At 41.3% G+C, this 22,979-nt stretch overlaps 1 protein-coding gene across 1 annotated transcript in view; it reads left to right on the forward strand.

Annotated features, from left to right (window-relative positions):
- Positions 1-22,979, forward strand: part of ppl (periplakin) — a 79,748-nt gene that overhangs the window by 50,567 nt on the left and 6,202 nt on the right. Inside the window, exons 11-21 of the mRNA XM_059979214.1 lie at positions 1,165-1,311; positions 3,657-3,811; positions 5,802-5,899; positions 6,909-6,938; positions 9,891-10,048; positions 11,241-11,419; positions 12,705-12,843; positions 15,376-15,569; positions 18,738-18,888; positions 20,401-20,484; positions 21,959-22,066. Of these exons, the coding sequence (XP_059835197.1) occupies positions 1,165-1,311; positions 3,657-3,811; positions 5,802-5,899; positions 6,909-6,938; positions 9,891-10,048; positions 11,241-11,419; positions 12,705-12,843; positions 15,376-15,569; positions 18,738-18,888; positions 20,401-20,484; positions 21,959-22,066 (1,443 nt within the window). The remainder of the gene's footprint in view (positions 1-1,164; positions 1,312-3,656; positions 3,812-5,801; positions 5,900-6,908; positions 6,939-9,890; positions 10,049-11,240; positions 11,420-12,704; positions 12,844-15,375; positions 15,570-18,737; positions 18,889-20,400; positions 20,485-21,958; positions 22,067-22,979) is intronic.

Below are 22,979 nucleotides of genomic sequence, written 5' to 3' on the forward strand. Positions count from 1 at the left end.
TTTCAGTAAAACAACGGCTGATTTTTTACATGGCACCCCTCCCATCAACCTGCACTGGAACCAGAGCCCTTCTTATCCTTACTATCCATGTACCTATCCAAACTTCTCCTAACATCGAGCTCGCATGGACCACTGTGCTGGCAGCTCATTCCACACACTCACAGCTCTGAGTGAAGACGTTTCCCCTCACGTTCCCCTTAAACTTCTCACCTTTCACTCTTAACCCATGACCTCTGGTTGTAATCCCACCCAACCTCAGTGGAAAAAGCCTGCTTGCATTTACCTTATTTATACCCCCCATAAGATCCTGCATCCTAATATTTATCAAGTCTTTTAAGCCTTGATAATTCAAGCAGGAAGGAAGTTCTTGATTTTCACTTTAATGTTTCCAATTCTAAGTTCTTTAATTTTTAATTCATTTTTCAATGTATAGAATTGCAGTTTTTTTAAATAATGTATTATGAATAAATTCTCTGACTTCCAACCAGGTACAGGTGTCAATCATAGCCGACATTTCAATGACAAATACTGACATCTTCTTCAGGGATGAATGAATTAATTAATTGAATGTGTATTAATTCAAAAGCATTTAAACGCTCTTAAGAATTATTTCTGGGCTCTGATATGGCACAGAATTCCAAACTTTTCTTTGCCCTCTACCAAAGACTGCTAGGGACATTTTGTAATCCCTCATTTGGGGCCTTTAGGTCCAGCAGTTCCCCTCCAGGGTGCCAACAGCTTGTTGGATGGGCCTTTTACATCTAATCCAGGTGAACACGAGGGCTCCAGCAAGACCCAGTGTTTTATTTGTGTGGTCTTGTCTAATCAATGTTCTAGTTAAAATCTGCAGGATGGGGAAACATAGTGGCCTCACAAGTAGAGCTGCAGCCAGAGACCCAGGTTCAATCCTGACCAGCTGTGGGGTATTTCCACCTTCTTTCTCACGAGCTACCTCTGAATACACTGGTATATCCCATAGGTCGTGGGTTGCTGGGTTAGCTGCTACTGTAAATTGTCTCTAAAGTGTGGGTGGCGGGTGGAATCGGGGAGAGTTGACAAGGACGTGGGATTAGTATAAGTGGACTCGGTAGGCCGGAGAGCCTTCTTTCCGTCCTCTGCGATGTCACACTACATTTAACATTGCTTTGTGCTTTGCCTGCTCAGGATCAGGACCGAGCGTTGGAGAAGTACGATGATGCAGTGAAATCCCTGAAGAATCGCAGCTACCAGGTGCTACCTCTCCAGTATCGCCGTGCCAGCCCTTCCAAGCCTGTCCCAGTGGAGGCTCTCTGTGACTTTGATGCAGAAGAGGTAGGGATACTTCGACTCGATTTACGTCCTCTCTGACTTAGTAGAAGTTAAAATCTCACAATGCCAATTGATTGCTGAAGGAGCTTTCCTTTATAGTTTAGAAATTACATTCCAGCACAAATTATGTTTCCATCCTACTGAGAACATTAATTTTTCAGCTAGGTTTGGAGAACCTTTTTGGAGAAATAAATCAGTTATTTAGGGTGCAAAATCCAGATTAAACTACACAATGTTATAATTTGAACAACAGACTATTCAGTATACCCTGAGCTACACGTCTACTAATTATGACTCGTACTGCGTTTTTCTTAAATGCGAGGGAAATCAATTTGACTTGCATAGACAACATGATGTAATGCATCTTTTTTCCAATGGTGTACTTTCATTTTAAAGTGAAATTAGCATCAAAATGACAATTAGCTAATTAAATATATACTTTTCATGAAATTACAAAGGTGCAGTTAATTTGTCTATTTTATCCACACCAGCCAAACAAGATACCCACTCTCTCCCCACTCCACAGCCTAATCCCATTTTCCGGCTCTTGGGAGATTGTTTGTAGTTGCAGTAAGTCAGGTGAATGGTAGGTCTCAATAAGTGTGGTCTGAGTTGCTGCTTCCCATAATCTTTCACGTAGTAAGTTCTAGATCCCCTGCCCCGTCACGGTTAAAAATGAACACAGTTCTATAACTCCTTCCCCCCCCAAACCTCCTCCAAAACTACCAACATGTGGAAAACTACGGGCTTAGTGAAGATAAAGGGGCGGCATGGTAGCACAGTGGTTAGCACACAATGCTTTGCGGTACCGGCGACCCGGGTTCAATTCCCACTGCTGCTTGTAAGGAGTTTGTATGTTCTCTATGGTTTCCTCCAAGTGCTCTGGTTTTCTCCCACAAAAATGTACAGTCTGGTATTGGTCATTGCAAATTGTTCTGTAATTGGTCTAGGAATAAATCGGGTGATTACTGGTTGGTGGGCCTATTCCGCACTATATCTCAAAAAGTAAATATGCAGATAAATTAGTGTAGACAGGTACAAGGGGCAGTACGGACATTAGGGACCAGAGGGCCTGTGTCTGTGTTGTGTGACTCTAACTTCTTTGAATCAACACCTTGAGTTTTTAACCCCCCCCCCATTGAAAAGGGAAATAATTCTCATCCACTCAGCTAAACATTTTATAAATTTAAATGCATCGGTCATTTAGATTTAGTTTGAAGCTAGTCTGGAATTAAAGTAGAAAAGTGATTGCATCAGATTGTACTTTTCCTTGATAGAAATCCATTCTGTCTGTAAATTGGCAAATTTGCTCTCTGCCACACTAAAGAACTGATGTGAAGTGATAATGAGATCAAGATTCAAGAAGCCCTCATAAATAAGGGTTTTAGCCCAGAATTGGTTTTTGCCATTTCTCTGTTTCACAACAATTGATTGAAAATTGCTGATTCTATTGCAGTATTCTCACGTTTCCCTCTTGAAAATGACCTCTGACTGTTCTCAATAACTCAGTTATGTAATCCTCTCCAGGGAAATGTGTTCAGACAGAACTATTTCCACCTGCTCCCCTGGGTGTATTCCACTGTCCAAAGCTATAATCACAAAGTACTATCTAACTGGGAGTGTCAAAAATCTCTAGCAGGCAGAAATTTGAAAACCAGATTGTTTGTTTGTTAGGCTATGATGCTGAATGTGGAATAATACTTTGCTATCACTGTCAGGTGTGCCTACCTCCTAATATTACAAGAGCAAACGTCTTGGGATTGTTACTGAAATTAATCTTTCACTGCTGTCAAATCTGCCCCACTTAAACCATGAAATGGACTTGATGGGAAGAAGCAGTTGGAGAGTTTGCCAGAAGATGTAAATGAAACAAAAAAACTAGGTATTGATTCTCCAAGACCATACAGTAAAGTGTGGTGAGCTTGGCCCAGATACCTGACCCTGCAAGATAAAAATGCCACCTGCTCCAGTCACCAGGAGGGATCGAATGCAACTTTACTCTTGAGGGGAGGGTTTCAGGAACCTTGAAATAACTGGGTTATTCAGTCTCTCCCGCCTGATCAGTACTTGTCTTAGCTCTGTATTCTTTTATATCTTCTCAATCAAAATCGACTTTTATGGTCATTTTTTTTGTGAGACAACAATCTTCAGAAACATTGTTTGATCAGTAGAATGAAAAGTTTGGTTTGAGACCCTGCGTTAGCACCCAAAATGTTGATTACCCCTCTACCTGCTGAGTTCTTCCAACAATTGTCTTTGCTCCAGACCGCAGCTTCTGTAGTCCCATGTATCTCCATTGCTACTTTAAACTGATGTGAGCAAATCTTTCTTGCACTTTCCTCCGGCAGACACACATTCAACGTGGAGAGAGGTATACACTGCTCAAGAACATCAATGGGACACACTGGGAGGTGTCTAATCCGGCTGGTCAGAAGCAGAAGGCTCCTGCTGTTTGCTTCATAATCCCCCCAACTGACCCTGAGGCAGTAGCAGTCGGAGATGAGTAAGTCTGTAAACCGTCCTACTTGAGTATAATTGTTAAGCCACTGACCCAGAGATTCAAACTGAGACCCAACCATGGCAACTGGCGAATTTAAATTTGTGTAATTAAGTATAGAATAAAAATAAGACCATTAGTTGTAAAGACCCATCTGCTATTCTAAAATCTGTCATTCTTGCCCTCTCTGATCTACTGTAAATATGACTCCAGCCAACAATCGGGTAGACTCTTAGCTGCCTTGTGATTTCAAGAGCAATTGAAGATGCTTCTTATATGCTCCATGAATAATATTTAAAAATCCAGAAGGTTTTGAAAGAGGAACTTAATAGCATTTAGGGGCAGTGTACTTGAATTTCCGTGATCGCGGTATTACCCAGCAAAGGTGGTCAAATTGATCTGCAGAAAAGATGGTGAATGAGGTCATGTTTATTGAATGGATTAGTGAATGTATCATTTGCTTCAAAACAAAATCAGCTATTTATTTAAAAAGCGATTGATCCGTACTTGAGGACCAATTTTTGGCCATTTTCACATTAAAATTATTTGGAAATGACTCCAAAATTTCCTGCTTTACAACCCAGTGGCTCATTTACAATGTGTGACCATTAACATCTCTGAGAGGCACAATTGGCACGGATGCTCTGAATTGCCAGATACTCTTCTTTAAAAGAAAACATTTGTTACGGACTTCCGTTATAATCAGGCCAATGGCAAAACAAATGAGTTAATTACCTGTTTTGTCTCAATATTTCTGTGAGGCTGCCCTGGAGGGCAGAACAGCACCATGCCTCTGTGGCGATGATTAACTGGTATTGCCGAATATTTGATTCTGAAGTTAGCCTCAAGGTAGCAACCAGAGTGAGTCATTAGCTTGGACATTTCAAAGTTCAAAGTAAATTTATTATCAAAGTATGTAGATGCTACTGTATACAACCTGGACATTCATTTTCTTACAGATATTTATCAGGGAAAAAAACAGAACTTTGTGAAAAATATATTCGCAAACTAAGTCAGACGAACAGCTAATGTGCAAAAGAAGATGAATTGTGCAAGTAAAAATAATAGGTCATAGAATCAGTTTAGAGTGGAGGTGAGTGAAGTTATCCACGCTGGTTCAGGAGCATGATGGCTGTAGGGTAATAATTGTCCCTGAACCTGGTTGTGTAAGACCTAAGTCTCCTGTAATTCCTGCCTGAAGGTAGTAGTGAGTAGAGGGGATGGTCTGGATGGTGGGGGTCTTCAATAAATGATGCTGCTTTCTTTTGGCAATGCCCTGTGTAACTGCTGTGGTGTACACTTGCTCTATCTGACAGCCAACTGAAAATTAAGATTAAAATGTTCCCAAAATGGTTTCCCTTCTTTGAGAGTGCAGACCCACTAGAATCTGATTTATTATTGCTGTCTTATATGATGTGAAATTTGTTGTTTTGCAGCAGCAGTACGTTGCAAAGGCATAAAATTACTGTAAGCTACAAAAGAAATAAATAATGCAAGAAAAAGCAATAATGAGGAAGCATTGTTGAGTTCTGGGACCATCCAGAGCAGATAGGAAGAAGCTGTTCTGAATCATTGATTGTGGCTCTTCAGCCTCCTGTACCACCTGGTAATGGGAAGAAGGCACGTCCCAGATGGTGAGGGTGCTTAATAGTGGATGCTGCTGCTTTCAGGCACCACCTCTTGAAGACATGATCTCTCTTATGAATTCCTCTTCAGTTCAGGATGGCTTGGAGATGAGAAATCCCAAGATACTGGTCAAAGTTTATGGATAGGAATTGGGGAATGGACATTAATCTTTGGTTACCGGTTTTAAATTGGCTCCGTGTTATTCAGCTCCATTCTTCGGTTTCCCGAGCACTAGCACCAGCAGTTTAGGGTGAGCGACCAGGGGCGAGCTTCTCTCTCATGGTGTTTTCATTGGTTTAAACTTGCAAATCCCCTTCCCCGGTGACTTTGTGAATCAGACACTTCTCATTGTTCCCTCTTCTCCAACCAGCATCACTAATCAGTACGACGGAGTCAAGCTGAAGAGTAGTATGGCCAAGAATGCTGTCCAGAGACGTTTGAATGAGCTGAAACATGTCAATACACCAGGTCTGTTTTTATGATAGTGATTTGTGGATAAATAGAAGCAACTTACAAAGAGTTCTGGTTATTTAAGCAAACAAGAGAGAATCTATAGATGCTGGAAATCCAAGCAAGACATAAAATGCTGGAGGAACTCAGCAGGCCAGGCAGTGTCCCGCCAAAGCGTCTCGGCCCAAAGGATCGACTGTATCCATAGGTGCTGCCTGGCCTGCTGAGTTCCTCCAGCATTTTGTGTTGGCTATTTAAACAATTTGTTTTTCTCTTAGTCTCTTTGTACTAACATAGGCATGAAGTCATTGTAAGTTAGCTATGCTGTATGTAATGTGCTTTCTCCTGCCTAAATGTGGAAAAAATATCCTTTTTAAATCCAGTTGTTCACACACCGCAATAGATTTTAAATCAGTTAGATATAAACACTGGCATTTATTCTCATTTTCTATCGGAGCAAATGTTCTGGTTTTGTAAAGATTTATTGCAGAAGGCAAAGGGTTTCGTCTCAGTTTAGTGGGGAATGGAACAGCCGGTGGCATCTGTTAGTCTCGTGAGACCATGGTCTGCACCTGGAATGGTTTCCAGGGCGCAGGCCTGGGCAAGGTTGTATGGAAGACCAGCAGTTGCCCATGCAACAAGTCTTCCCTCTCCATGACACCGATGTTGTCCAAGGGAAGGGAAAGGGCTGATACAGCTTGGCACTGGTGACATCGCAGGAGTTGTCAGAACGAGGTTGAAGGCAACATCGGACTGCCTTAGGGATACCTAACCAGCTAAAAATACAGGATGCTCTACTCTTTTTATCTTAATTTCAGTTGAATAAATACATTGCAGATGTACATAAGTGATCCTTGACATTGAGGTTTCAGCACTAGATTCTTCAATATGCTGGAAACGTTAGTTACAATGACAACTATCAGCCTTTGGCTAAATGCTCTGAGAGCGTTACAAGACATCTACAAAAGTAATTGGCTTGTTATGCATCTGAACTGAGGTTGATAATCTTTTCCTTGCTCTTTCACAGCACCAAAGACCACTGTGGTTCCTGTGTCAAGTAAGTAACTTTTCCTTATTACACCAGCTGGTTGAGTATAGTCCTGTTAATCATGTTTTTCTCTTTAGCTTTATGTCCCCACTAAGAGGGTGTCAGGAACTACATTGTAGCACAGTAGAGGAACGTGAGTAGAGATGGAGGAGTGCAGAGATCTTTGATGGTTGTAGGGCTGGAAGATGTTTTGGATACAAGACAGGTCAAAACCAGGAAGGAACTTGAGAACAAAGGTGCTAGTTTTAAAAGAGAGGTTTAAGTGGAATGGGAGTCTGTGCATAATGGTAGGCACAGTGCTGGGCGTTCCTGTTGATATAGCTGGAATGCATTCAGTGGGGTCACACATAGAAATCTACAGCACATTACAGGCCCTTCGGCCCACAGTTCTGTGCTGACCATGCAACCTACTCTACTACTCTCATGGAAGGCGATAGATGGAAAGCTGGCCAGAACTAGGGGTAAATCTATTCAGAAAGCAATAAAAGTATAGATGAGAGGGTGAGCAGAAGACAGGCTCTGACAACCGAAAAGGTAGCTAAGATTATAGATGAGGAGGTGGGATTGGAAGTCAGAGTTGAGTTCAAATTGGAGAGTGTCAGTGTCAAGGTTTGGTGTTCTCATTGGGGACTGAAGAGAGTGGACTTTATTACCTAAAGTATAATTGGAAGACATTGTGCTTGAGTTATTTTAATACTTGTGACATTCTAATGCTTACCTGTTATATAAATTTCAGTTTAGGAAGATAGATCCTTATTTCTACGTTGACAGCCATATTGTGTATACAGTAATTTCTGGTTTGTGTCTTGAAATGGCTGACTTTGGATGAATTTGATGGATGAAAATGGGAATTGTCTCACACAAAATGTTAGAGGAACTTAGCAATTCAGGCAGCATCTGTGGAGAGAAATTAAAAAAAAATATATAGATATTTCAGGCTGGGACCTTTCATTAGGACTGGAAAGGAGGGGGGCAGAAACCAGAATAAGAAGGTGGGGGAAGGGGTAGGAGCCCAAGGAAGTGGCTGATAGGTGAAGCCATGTGACGGGGTAGGTGGATGGGTGGAGAATGGATGGGAGATGAATTGAGAATCTGGGGGGTGATAGGTGGACAAGGTAAAGGGCTAATGAAGAAGGAATTTAATAGGAGGAGAGTGGAATGTGGGAGGAAGGAAAGGAGGAGGGGCACCAGAGGGAAGTGATGGACAGGAGAAGGGAACAGGTAAGAGGGAAGCCAGAATGGGGAATGAGAAAATGAGAGAAAGGGAAGGGAGGGGTAGAAATTACTGGATATTAAAGAAATTAATATTCATGCCATCAGGTTGGAAGCTATCCAGGCAAAATGTGAGCTATTTTTCCTCCAACTAGAGTGGCCTTGTCATGGCAAGAGGAGATTATGGACCAACATGTCTGAATGGGAAGTAGAATTAAAATATGTGGCCACTGGGAAATCTTGCCTGATGCGAAGGTGCATCTACAGATTTCTCATGTTTTGGCAATTGTCTCAATTCAGTTAAGCTTGGCTTCCTGTCAGCCTTTAGACTGTTTCTGCAGCTAGAACCAGAGTATACTGCTATACTGCTTTAGTGGCTGAAGTAGGGCTTGTGGTTAGAAATGATTCACCAACTAGGAGAGCCAAATCTTAAAAATAACAAATTAATTCACTCATCAACATGATCAAGATACTTTGTTGCTGCTAAAGTGCAAACCATACTACTTTTTCTTTTTGTCTTTTATCATTTAAGTGGATTATTGTTAAATTCCATTAGGATTTAAGCAAAGTAGGTCTTTGAAGTAAATTTTCCAACAGATACAAGAACATTCACATCTAACAGAGCCTACCTGAGGTATTAGGGATTAATAATCTTCAGAGGTTGTTCTGTAATTACTTAAATTAAAATGAACATACTGATTGTGAAGGAAAAGTCATTCCATAGTTACAGGGGATTTTCTTGCTTTGATTTTAAGTAGTTCTTTATTCTGTACTGTCACCATCTGGTGCTGAACTCCTTGAACACAAGGTACTCCGAACAAACACTTTATTTCAGTTGGGTCTTTAATTTGCCGTCTTTGCCTTTCACTCCTACCGAACATGCTGGCCTAGAATTCTCTTTTAAAAGGTTTCCATTTGCCAGCTGTCTCTTTATCCAGAAGTATATCTTCCCTTTTGCCAGGTTCTGTCTTCTGCTCTTGAAACCAGCCTTCCCACATTTAAAGACTTTAACTTGAGGACCAGCCTTATCTCTTTCCGTTAACTACCTTGAAACTTACAGAATTAAGGTGACTGTTCGCGTGGTATTCTCCCTCTGAGAACCCCACCATTTGTCCATTTTGATTTCCTACTATAAGGCTGAGTAATGCTCTGTCCCTAGTAGGGCCATCTTCTTGTTTTGAAAAATCTTCTTGGGCGCACTCAACAAATTCTGCACCCCTTAAACCCCATGTGCTCAGTCAATCCCAATCAACAATGGGAAAGTAAAAATGCCCCATTACTATAACTTGTTTTGCCATTGCACTAGCAAGAAATTAACTGGCATCAAAATTAAGTATTTTGGGATTAGCGTTGTCACAGATATGTACATTGAAACATGAAAATATAGGGTGAAAATGTCGTTAGCGCCACAGATGTGCTGGAGGCACATCACCATGCTTCCAATACCAACATAGAATGCCCAGAACTTACTATCCATAACCGGTACGTCTTTGGAAAGTGGATTAACAGGAGGAAGCCCATGGGGAGAATATACAAAGTTTTTTCACAGACAACGGAAATTCAACCCTGATCCTACTCTGGCGCTGTAAAGTCTTGCTCTAACGGCTATACTATTGTGTTGCCCTGGATGTTAAAATGTGATTTTTGTCTATAAGGTTTGAAGTAGGCTGCATTTTATCAGGGAAGCAGAAAGGAAGTGGGAGACACCGTGTAAGTTCCACACTGTAACCTTCCTTTCTCTGTGGTCAGACACCCAGGACCAGCAATGTCTGAAGCTGCTTACTGACTTGGATAAAATACAGAACAATGTCATCAGTCAGGAGAAGGCCATCCAATCCTGTACCCGGCCACCTCTTGAGCAGGGGAAGCCTATCCAGGACATCAAGGACCGGATTCAGGATCTGAAGGTATCTCCAGCCTCTCTGTTTATAGAGCTTTAAGTTACCTTTAGATACCTCAAAGCACTTCACTTTGAGCATTTCACTTCGCATCACAAAGCATTGAAGTACAGTGTTGCAGGAAGCCCAGCTGCTACTTTGTACAAAGGATCCATAAGTGGATCTGAGATAGCTGATTACTTGTTTTGCTACTGATTGAGAGTTAATTGTCAGCCTGGGCACCCAGAGCATGGTACGATCTTGTGCATCTGCCTGAAAGGGCAGACATGACTTTGGTTTCACTTAATGTTCAATGAACAGCACTTCCAGCACTGTAGCACTGAATTATCTACCCAGACTCGGCATTTCAGTCCTGAAGTATAGCTTGCAACCGCTATCTTCCAGTGTGTCAGCAAGTGAGCTGAGACAGATTAGGATAGTTCTGCATGTTTGAGGAGATTTTCAAACCAATTTCTAGATTGTGGGTAATTCTTGCAGTTCATGGATGGCCTGCAACAGCATTTGCTGCACTTGATATTAATGTCCTGGTGTTGTAATGTAGCATTTTTAAAAGATGGAAGAGTAGAGAGTGGTCTGGGGAGAATGAGGACAAGAACATGAGCAAGTTATCATAGGAATCGGCTCCAAGGCTTCTCAAGCCTGCCCTACTGTTCAATATGACTGTGGCCTCTCTATGCTGGCCTTCATTCCTATAACCTTCCATTCCTGACAGTATCCCCCTTAGGCAAGATTCTGAACTCGGCCTATGAAAATACATTTACATAATGCAAATATTAAATTTTACCTTCGCCTTGCATGCCCTTTTGTCAGAAATGTGAACTGTTGTGATGTCCACTTGATGTTAAGATCCCAAAATGTAGTGTTTTTTTTAAAAGTGAGTTTTTTACTTGCTCAGGTTACATTGATGTTAAGTCTGAGGACTGAGGGGTTATTTCTCTATCAGAAGTTAGCATGGAAGTTGTATTAAATTTGCATATTCCTTCATAATGCCTTCTGTTAAGTGGCGACAAAGCTCATTGCTCTGTCTTTGGTTGTCGTTGAAGGTCTGGAATGAGCCACCTTTAACCCAAATCCACTTGGTAAAGGCAATTAAATGTATGGAGGAAGTTGACTTGTTTTTATATAATTACTTTAAGTGGATAGACACTTTGGAAATATGAGCAATATTAAATTTACTCTTTTAAAATGCACTTTTCTCCAGAACATCAATGGTTCAATCGGTGAAATTGAAATAGCAAAGATGTCAAAAGAAAGAGAGTGCCAGAACTTCCTCTCGCAGAACCCACAAGCAGCTGGAGCACCTCAGCTTCGCACCAAGCTGGATGACACAAACAAGAAGTTTGACCAAGTCAGCCTCCTGCTCAACAGCTCCGAAGAAAAGTAAGTAATGCCAGCTCAGAGTTCAAAATGTCAGCAGGTCCAGCAGTATCTGTAGGAGGGCTGGTACAGGTCAGATTGTTTGTGTCATGGATTGTGCTGGGCATCCCTCGAGCATTGCTGTGCTTCTGGTGCCAACAGAGAATACCCAGAACTTACTAACTTTAAGCCGTATGACTTTGGAATTGGGGGGGAAACTAGAGCACCCAGAGGAAACCCTCGTGGTCATAGGCAGAACATACAAGCTCCCTTCAGACAGCTGTGGAAGTCAAACCTGGCACTAGAAAGCATTACGCCAATTGCTATGTTACCATGCCACATGGGGGTAAAAAGTATCTGGTAAATACAGAGAAGAGTGGTGGGGAGAAATGGGTGGTGGTAGGTGGACTGAGGGGTGATGGACAGAAGAAGCCAGGCAGGGGAGGAAGAGAGATGGAGATGGGAGTCAGAGGCAGCAGGGTGGGGGTAGAAGCAGATAAGGATAAAAAAAAAAGACAGGTTGCACCAGATAGGGAAAGAAATAGATGGAGGCAGTTGCTGGAGGATGACAAGCTTGTACAGGATACAAGTGCTGGAACATGGAACTATTTTTGTGTTGGTTCCATCTCTGATTATTGTGCTTCCAGTTCAGTTGTTAAATAGATTCTTTCATTGTAGTAAACCTATTCATTTAGATAAACAGACTCTGGCTTGTGGTGAATAACCAGCCCATTTTCCAACTACTCCTTTTTAGAATATCATGACACAAGTTGCTCATGGTCTCCTTGCCCAGTTTTCTTGCTGCAAAAAATATTACTTACAACTCTGTGATAGTAAGCTTCGAGCTTCCACAATAACATGCCCATTATCGTACCAATCTCGGAATAAGTGAACAAATGGTGACTTTCACTTGCTTATGGAAGGGAAAGATCCCTGGACACAAGATTAGAGTTGGAGACTTGTTACCCAGTCACACTAAACATGGAACAGTACGGTAGAGAAACAGGCCACACAGCTCACAACGCACATGTTGACTATGACGTCAGTTAAAACCACTTGTCTGCCTGTGTGTTGTCTATATCCCTCTGAACCCAGCCTGCACATGTGCATGCTAAGATTCCTTTTAAACATCGTCATCATAACTCTGTTCTGTTGTCCATTGCGTCATTTTGCCAAGAGGATGAATGGTGATTTAATTCTGATGCCTTCAACAAACTTGGGTTTTGTTTGCCAATGTACCTGTTGCAGGTTGATGTTTTGCGTTGGGATTGTAAGTCCAACAACCACACTAACCTGTGATTCCTCACAGGGTTCAGGCTGTAAACGACCTGGAGAATTCCCTGCAGAAGAGCAGAAACATGCTCTCAGAGTTCGAAAACAAGCTGATAAAGGATCAAACGATTCCAGATAGCAACTGGGGGCTGGATTCCAAGAAGCAAGAACTCGAAGTGAGTGATGTGCTTAAAGGTACAATAACAAAAATGGTGTGGTCCGGTCAGCCTTCTCCATCAGGGAGCTGGGAAAGTTCCTGATGAAGGGTCTCAGCCAGAAGCACCGACTCTCGGCTCTTTATTCCTCTCCAGGGATGCTGCCTGACCTGCTAAGTTCCAACAGGGGTGGGGGGGGTGTGTGTGTGTGTCAGACAGAGAGAGGAAGAGAGACTCTGGATTTCTAACACCCGCAAAATCTCTCGTGTTTGTGCATGAAAACTAAGGAGTCTTTCCAATATCTGCATCCGCAATGCCATTAATTGTTTGTCATTCCTTTATTTAATCTAAAAGGGTTCTTCTCAGAAGAAGTCACTACTTTAAATCCACACGCACACGCTTCAGTGTCCCAACTCTATGCTGTTGCCCTTTCCTGTTCTTTGTTTTCTTTCTCTCATATAACCCTCTCAGTAAAATTGTTAGGAGACTGTAGACGCAGGAACTGGGAGCAATGAATAAACTGCGGGAGGGACTCAGTGGTGTCTCTGAGTGAAAAATCAATTGCAAGATTTCTGGTCAAGATTCTACATCAGGACTGCTTGAAGGTTGTTAATCCTCTCCTGCAGAAGATTTCAATAGATTGTCATTCATTCCCTTCAACGTTCCAAATTTCCCACTCCAGGCAACACTTAATCACAGTGTAAATTTGGCCAGGTTGTCAGGTGTATTTAATCAGCGATCAATAGGTTCTTGATTGGACATGGTATCAAAGCTTATGGGGAGAGAGCCGGGAACTGGGGTTGAGGAGGAAATAGTAAAAAAGGAACAGCCGTGATGGAATGGCGGAGCAGACTCGATGGGCCAGAAGGCCTAATTCTGCTCTTGTGTCTTATGGTCTAAATTTGTATTTCCTGGTTTGTACCGGCCCATCCAAGTTTTAAAAAAAAACCTGGCTTACATGCAGCAAGTGTTTGGGAAAATGGCAAGATGGGTTTGCCATCTGCTTTAGGGCTGCAGGTGTCTTTTTCCTGATCCAGCTTGTGAGCAGTCCAAGTTCATGGTCAATTTTATTGTCACAGACAAGAATGCCATGAAATGCAAAATAACTTATAAATGCTACAAAAATGAGTTCCTTAGCACCAGAAGCACAGTCGAGGACAAACATAACACAGTGCATTATAAATGCGGCAAACACATGATGGGCTGCAAATGTCCTCCAAGTTATAAATAACTCTGAGGATGGAACCCTGCTGTACCTCCTAACAGCTTTCCCAGCTCCTGATTATGATTTCATTTCCACCACCTTGTTCTGTGTAATTTCTCTTAACTACTCCATCTGTGTGTGGCTTATGTAACTAAATCCCGCATCCTTCTGCAAGCTCAATCCAATGTAATTGTGTTAAACCTGGCTGCTATCTGCTTTCCCAAGGTTTAGTGCTCTACAGAACACAGAAAAATACTGTACAGGAACAAGCCCTTTGGCTTACGTTGTCTGTGTGGACAGCAGCAAGTTAAACTAAGCCTCCTCTGCCTGCACTTGATCCATAACCCTTCAATCCCTGCAAATCTATGTCCTTCTAAATACCACAATGTACAGTACTTTGCCAAAGCCTTAGGCATATACTGGATATAGATAGCTGGGGTCCCAAAGACCTTGGCACGGTATTGCACTTGACAATGTGGATCGGAGAGCAAGTTTGTAAACCTGTCGGGAGCAAAGGATGTTGAGAATGGTGAGGGTTGTGTGCCATGTGAGGGGTGTGGGACAGGTGGCAGAGAGGGAGCCGGAGGGGCGGGGGGGGGGGGTGGTAACGCAGGTGCAGACACACCCAGGTCTGAGACACCAGGCAAGGTCACTTGATTCCAAACAAAAGGCTTATTGATCATTACCAAACATCTCTTCTTGCTCCCTCACTTCTCCTTTCCCCTTTTCCCATCTGTGATTCCTCTCTCCCTGCCCCTGTCCCATTCTCAGTCCACAACAGAGATGCATAACAGAATCGGGTTTACCTTCACTCACGTTTGTCATAGAACTTGTTTGTTTTTTTTGCAGCGGTTCAGTGCAATACATTAAATTACTTCAGTGTGGTGAACTACATATACCTGTCTGGACACACCCCCAGCTGACTGCTCCTGTGGCTCCTCCCACAGACCCCGGTATAAGGGCGATTGAGGTCTGAGCCCGGCCTCTCTGTCTCCGGGATGTAGTATGGTGGTCACTCACTGCTTGTTCCTTCTTCCAGTCAATAAAAGCCGATACCTCGCTTTTATGTCTCAGAGTGAGTTATTGATGGTGCATCATACAGTACTGAGCAAAGGTGCTGAATCCATTTCCAGCACTACCCCTTAATCACAATTCAGGCACCCCACCACTCTGTAAAACAAAAAATAACTTGCACATCTGCTTTAAACTCCATCCTTTTCACATTAAATGCTTCTGTGGCTATGATATCGCTTTCAGATTGAAATTGGTAAGAAAACAGACGGCAATTTGGTGATCTTTCCCTGCAGTTTAAGTTGTTTTCAATCGTTCTTTGTTTTACTGTGAAAAAGGCCTTGCGCTCTGAGCTGAAAACCAAGAAACCAGTCCTGCGAGATGCAGAGCAGAACCTGAGCTCTGTGAAGAGAGCCTGCAACGTCCTGGCGGACAACTTCCAGGAGCACTGCCCAGATGTCGAGCGGCAGGACACAGAGGTGAAGAAGCTCAATGAACGCTATGACAACCTCAACAAGCAAATGGACAGACGGTTGGTTTCTGATTGTTCTTCAGAACCGTTCTGTATGTTAATAATCAAATGCTCTTCTTTTGAAAGGCGGAACTTGCATTGAAAGAGCACCTTCAAAGTTCAAAGTAAATTTATTTATTTTATATCTATATATATTATCATCATCATCATATACAACCCTGAGATTCATTTTCTTGCGGGCATACTCAGTAAATGGAATCAATAAAAGACTCCACCCAACAGGGCGGACAACAAGCTGTGCAAGTAACCAAAGAAAAAAGTAATAATAAACCAATAAGCAATAAATATTGAGAATATGAGATGAGGAGTTCTTGAAAATGAGTGGAGTGGTTCAGTGATTGGGCAACTGAAGTTGAGTGAAGTTATCACCACCAGGCTCTTGAACCAGAGGGGAGGGTCCTAAGGCTCCTGTACCTTCTTCCTAATGGCAGCAGTGAGAAGAGAGCATGGCCTGGATGATGAGTTATCTCTGATGATGGATGCTGCTTTCCCGCGACAACGCTCCATGTAGATGTGCATAGTGGTGGGGAGGGCTTTTCCCATGACGGACTGGGTCATATCCGCTGCCGCTCAAGTGCGTTGGTGCTTCCATACCAGGTTGTGATGCAGCCAGTCAATATATTCTCCACCACACATCTATAGAAGTTTGTCCAAATTTTTGCAAACATCTAAGGAAGTAATGATGCAACCATGCTTTCTTCATAATTACACTTGCATGCTGGGCCCAGGACAGGTCCTCTGAAATAATAACACTGAGGAATTTAAAGCTGCTGAGCCTCTCCACCTCTGCTCTTGCGATGAGGACTGGCTCAGGGACCTCCAGTTTGCTCCTCCTGAGGTCAATAATCGGCTCCTTGGTCTTGCTGACATTGAGTAAGAGGTTGTTGTCATGACAATCACACCACCAGGTTAAGGCACAGTTATTATCCCTCAACCATCCGGCTTTTGAACCAAAGCGGATAACTTCACTCGACTTCAATTGTCCCATCACTGAGATGTTCCCACAACTAATGAGCTCCCTTTCAAGGATTCTTCATCTCATGTTCTCAATATTTATTTATAATTATTGTTTCTTTTTGTATTTGCACAGTCTGTTGGCTTTTGCATACTGATTGAATGCCCAAGTTGGCGTGGTCTTTAATTTATTCTCATAGAAAAAGAGGGTAATTTCTAAAGTAAGTACATGTTCAGCACAGCGTTGTAGGCCAAAGGCCCTGCATTGTACTGTAGGTTTTCTATGTTTCTATTATGGATATTATTCTATTCTGGATTTATTGAGTATGTCCACAAGAAAATTAATCTCTGGGTTGTATATGGTGACATATACGTTCTTTAATAATGTTTGCTTTGAATTTTGAGTGTGCTGTGTTCTAACAGTGCATCAGAGTGAGAACCAGAGGCTAGAAATTGGAAAGATTAAAATATTGGGAATATTCAGTAGGTTAGGCAGTGGAGAGAAACTACGGTCTCATTTAAACTTGATGACTTCAGAGGAATCTAAGGCAGGATCTGGTAGAAACCTATAAAATTATTAGGGTCATTGACAGGAGCAGAGGTGTCTAAAACTGGAGGGCATCAATTTAGGGTAAGAGGTAAGACTTTTAGAGGAGATCTTTGCTTACAAAGAAGGTAGTCAGAGTGCGGAATGGACTCCCTGATGGGGTGGAGGAGACAGTTATTCTTACAGCATTTAAGAAGTATTTTAAGCTGGAAATCTGAGTTGTCACTGCATAGAAGGCTATAGATCAGGTGCTGGTAAATGGGTTGAGTATAGATGGGTTCTTAATGGTCAGCAAAGGGATGAGGGGCTGAAGGGCCTTTTACTGTGACGTATGACACTATGATCTTGCACGTGAATCCTGCATCACCAGTGGCCTGACCTGCTCTAACAATGTAGATGCCACCACCAAGAAAGCTTATCAATGCCTCCACTTCCTCAGGGAAGCTACAGATATTTCACATCTTCCCTTTGACCTTCACCAATTTTTATCAACCCACCATAGAAAGCATTCCACCTCTATGCGTCACACCATGGCACTTCAATTGCTCTGCACGTGACCACAAGAAACTGCAGGGAGTTGGTTACCCAGGTTGGCACATCTCAGAACTAGCCCTCCCCTCCATGGACTTTGTCTATACTTCTCAGTCAGCATAATCAAAGGCCCCACCACCCTGGACATTCTCTCTTCTCCTCACTTCTCTCGGGTAGATACCATCAGGCTCAAAGACAGCTTCTACCCCACTGTGTAAGACCATTGAAGAGTTCCCTAATATGATAAGATGGACTTTTAACCTCACAATCGACCTCATTATGATCTTTCCTCTTATTGTTTACCTGCACTGTATGTTCTCTGTAGTTGTCTCACTTTAAACTGCATTGTTATTATTTTACCTTGTTCTACTCCGAGGCACTGTATAAATATTTGCTCTGTATGAACAGCATGCAAGACAAGCTTTTCACTGTATCTCGATGCATTTGACAATTAAAAGAAAACAATTCCAATCCTAATATTCAAATGAATTAACAGAGGCACATTCAGCATTCTTAGCCTTACCAGGGAATGAACACCTCACTCATGGCAATGTCAATGTTAACACTCCTGAATAATTGTTCTACTTCAGGATATTTTAAGAGTGTGACATGAGGTATCTTTTGATTCCATTTCACTCATGGGTTATGATCTAATTAAGCAGAGGAAGACAATCATTCTTATTTGTTGTCCTAACCTCACTTTATCATTTTATCCATAAGGCAAGCTGCAAACATGACCTAATTAGATTAACAGGCTAAGTTTTGTTTTGGTTGTGAAGAAATATGATATTTGAGAGCTAACGTGTATAGGCCTGTGGTTGCAGTCTTCAAATAACACTTGTATTGATTAAATTACTTCTGAAATGTTAGTGGACTCATTGTTGGAATTTGGTATAAATTTTCAAAGTGCCATGCTCTTTAATAATAATAACTTATTTATGGGGTACTTTTCATACAAAACAATGTAGTTCAAAGTGCATTACGATGGTATAAAGTGCTAACATGTGGAGACAAAATGATGTTAGTCGAAAGCAAGGTTATATAATTAGGCTTAACAGATTTAACGAATTATTTGAGAGATAATGAATATAAGAAACATAGGAATGAAATTCTTTAATTTTCTGTTCCATTTACAGGATTGAAAATCTGGAAAAGGCCAAGAATGCATATTCCAGTTTCCGGAATCGTAGTGATGCTCTGGACAGCTGGCTCTCCAACGTACCAAACTATGAACCACGGGAAACTGACAGTGCCAAAACCATCGACAATAAGCTGAGGAACCAAATGGTACCACGTTCCATAAAGACATTTCTGCACCTGTATTTGAGTAAAAGATTTTAATTATTTTTAAAAGATATTTCAAGATATTACCAATTATTTCAGCTTCTCTTTCTTAAGCAAAATGCAGAACCGAAATGGTTTCTCTGTAGAAGATATAGTATCTGCAGCTACACGTTTACAGGGTTGTTTTCTCAGTAGATGAGGGAAAGCAGGCTCATGTATTTGGGACACAAGAACTTTTGGCTTGATTACATGCATTGAAGAAATTACTAAATTGCTCTGTTTATTCATAAATTGATCCATGAAATTGCATTGACTCTGCCAGTCAGAATAACAAATTTGTTCATTTTGCTCTTGAACACAAACCAAAGCGATATGGAACATAGCGTTGCACCTGTCAGGCCATTTAACCTGTAATGTTGCACCGATCTTGATGCCAATTTGTATTAAATGTCCTCCTTCTGTGCATGATCCATGTTGCTCCATGCCCTTCATTTCTATCGGAAAGGATCTTAAAACCCCACCAAATAACCTGCTTCCACTACTACCCCAAGCAATCTATTCCAGGCACAAGTTGCCTCTATATACTACTTGTCCAAGTTGTTTCTCTTGGGACAGTTATGTGTACGAAATGCTGAGAACAATATTTGTATGTTTATATTTTGGGGTCCAATAAATCACTGTTTGATCACACTGGCCCAATGGTTTCTATGGATCCAAATGTCAGTTTTCCAGATGAAAATGGAGCTGATTTTAATTATCAGTTGGCTCAAAAATGCAGATGGCCTAGATTCCAATTTCTAATGGCACTCTGGTTGAAGTTGCCCCAGTGGTTGTTTTGTGCCTCTTGTCAGGCTTGTTAAAGGAGAAACTATTGGCTGGAAAAGCCACATTTTCTCACAGCAGCCCTCTGCATAGCACCCAATAAATGTCTGTACCGAGACCTGCCTGAGGGTAAGGTGGACATCAGACATCCAACTTCAGTACAGTGGGAGAACTTCCATCAAATAGTTTGTGACAAATTAGTCATCTTCAAGTTCTGAAGCTGATGTTGATGATCCATCAAATCATCAACAATTTGACTCGGGACCTCATGCGATAGAATTTGGACTTCGATGAAGCATTGCAAAATTGAAAATCACCCCCACACCACAAGACACGTTCCCTCCAGTATCAATCACGCCAACTGTCTTCCGGAAGGAATAGCTTTTATTTCTCCTGAATGTTTCAGGTCAGGAAATAGTTACATGAAATTAGATCCATCATAATTTCACAACAGATCTTTAGTTTTGGGAAACTTGTTAAAACTTATAGAAGTATAGTTTTAATACATTGGTTGGACAGAAGATTAGAGAATTTGTTTCTATTAGTTATCTTCTCTTTCATCCAACACTGAGTTTAAATGTAAATCTTTTCTTACTGGTTAGGCAGTCTGTTTATTAACCCAGCAAATCATTTATAAGAGTTACGTGGTTGTCATAATATTGACCTTAAATTTTATTCTCCCTTTTGAAACAGCGTGTCTTAAGTGACATTACCAATAAAGAGCCAGATTTAGCAAAAGCAACGAACAATGCACAGCAATATCAGGAGGCAGCTAAGGTAAGAAATTAAGTGATGAGATATTGGTTCAGTGAGCACAGAAATGTCAGCTAGATCAGGATGGTGGGGGCAAACAATAGATTTGTTTGTAATGGGTCCATTATATTGGAAGTTCAGGTACTTTATGGTCTGAAGGCTATTTACTAAATTCAGAATAAGAGACATGAATGCATTTTTACGTGGGAAATGTTAATTGTCAAAGGAGCACAGCTGTGCTTATACACAATTCACTGAAAGCTAACAGCAGGCACAAAGGGGACAAATGGTATGTTGAACCTTATTTTGAGAGGAAGTGAGTATATCAATAAATATATCCACTGAAATTATACAGGGTCTTGGGTAAAACCCCAACATGAGTATTATGAATAATTTTGGTCTCCATACTTAACGAAGGATATGCTTGCCATAGAGGTAGTGCAACAAGAATTCACTGACTGGTTCCTCTGGGATGGTAGGTTTGCTATATGAGAGATACAAGGCCTATATAGTTTAGCTTTCAAGTTTAGAAAAAGGAGAGCTGATATTGTTGCAACTTAAAAAAAAATCTAACAAAATATTTGTTCCTCTGGATTTCCAGCACCTGCACAGTTTCTTGTGTGGATGTTTACCTTGGCTTGGGGAGTCTAGAATCAGGAGTCTGAGGCTCAGAATGGGATGCTGGCCATTTACTGTATGACTGAAATTGTGGGAAGTTTCTCCACTCAAAGTGTGGTGTAGCTTTGGAATTCTCTGTGCTGGAGTGCTGGAAAATGACAGTGAGGCAGAAGTTCAGGCATGATCTTGATGAATGTTTCAGCAAGCTCAAAGGTCTAGAAAGTATACTCCTGCCCCTAGTATCTTTTTATACATATGGAACGACAAGAGGAATTATGGATTTAATTCAGGTTGATATTTCAAGAATATAAAAGACAGAAGCTATGGGGGAATTTGTTGGCACAACTCGTTTTCGTGGGTGCTTAAATGTCTCAACAGGATTGGCTGGAAGAGAAAGCTTTTTGTGACCATAAGTGTTGTAATGCAGTAATTGTGTGAGGATTTGTATGAACATCTGCAATTTGCATCTGTTTTTCTCTCCCTGGTAAAGTAATTTTAATTTATAATGTAGTAAAGCTCTGACAATCCAGTATCCTTGGGACTTTGGTTCCGGATTGGCAGATTTTCAGTTTTTACTCCCTTTAATATCCAACAAACTTTTAATTCACTTTATTTTTAAGATGTAACATAGTGGCGTAATGAAATCAATAAAAGGAGAGTGGAAAATGGGGCTCCAGTCTGTTTAAAGGGAGCATCCAGACATGGGTCTTAGGGAGTTTATAGGTCTCCAGAAAATGGGACCTTGATAGACCAAGAGTTAAATCATCAGGATCTCCACACAGCTGGATGGTAGATTATCAGAGTTTTACTACACATGAAAGAATACTTTCACCTTTTTTCCCCTTCTGTTTATCTTGTTTCTTACATGATCTGATCTCAGGATTATGAACATGAAGCCGAGTTGTTTAAATCACTGATCCAGCCAGACAGAGCACAATCCTCCAAAAAAGCAAAATTCACTTCGCCGGCTGATAAAGTTAAGGATGAGGTAATTATTTTATAATGTTACCTGTGTAATGAAAATACAGAGCCGAGGCAGGCTTCATTTTAACAACCAGAGATATAAACAGGACAACTCAGCTCATGCAAAGCTACCAAAGTTATTTAACGGTTACCGATCTAACTACACTAAATATTGCAGTGTAACTAATAAGAAATGAATTTCAGAAATCTTTCAATTAAACAAAGATGTTTCATATACATGGACTTTCACACAAAATTAAATCTTCTCAGTCAGTAATACTAGGATCAAGAAATGTGGTCCATTCTGAAATTTCCCCAATTTTTTGCATTCACTTCAGTTAACAGAACCTAACAGCAGGTTGCTCCTGCATCACTGTAGACTTAGTAAATGTGACTGAGGTCATTTTTTTTTGTTCCTGTTAATTTGCACCAGGTTGCACTGATTACATCTGCTGTTGTTCATTTAGTAGGGTGCCACTTTACTACCTCTCCAAATTCAGAATCATCTGCAAATCTGCATTGAGTTTGATTCCGAGTCAATTAGAAACCCAGGCAACGAATCCTTTGCTGAACCATGGGGTCCTCCATTCAGTCCTCCCCATGACCGTAATTTGGTGCAGGGCTTTGATGTGAAATTTGGACAGTTGTTGCTTGACCTGCTAAGTTCCTCCAGCAAATTGTTTGTTGTAACTTGATAACTGCCCTTTATTTGCTATTATAATAATGAATTCTACAACACTAGTTGGTTAGTTGCCTTTTTTAAAAAAAATGATGAGGGTTATCCTCTTCAATGGCCTCTGCATATCCAAGGCTGCTTAAACAGTCCATGAGTTACCTTTCAAAGCCACCATTCTACTGTGGGAAACATGACTGCCTAGTTACACACTGATGGCACCCATGCAATAAAAGTAATATTGGCTGAAAGATGCTTGTTGGCT

This window comes from Hypanus sabinus, chromosome 9 (genome assembly GCF_030144855.1).
Source record: "Hypanus sabinus isolate sHypSab1 chromosome 9, sHypSab1.hap1, whole genome shotgun sequence".
NCBI lineage: Eukaryota > Metazoa > Chordata > Chondrichthyes > Myliobatiformes > Dasyatidae > Hypanus > Hypanus sabinus.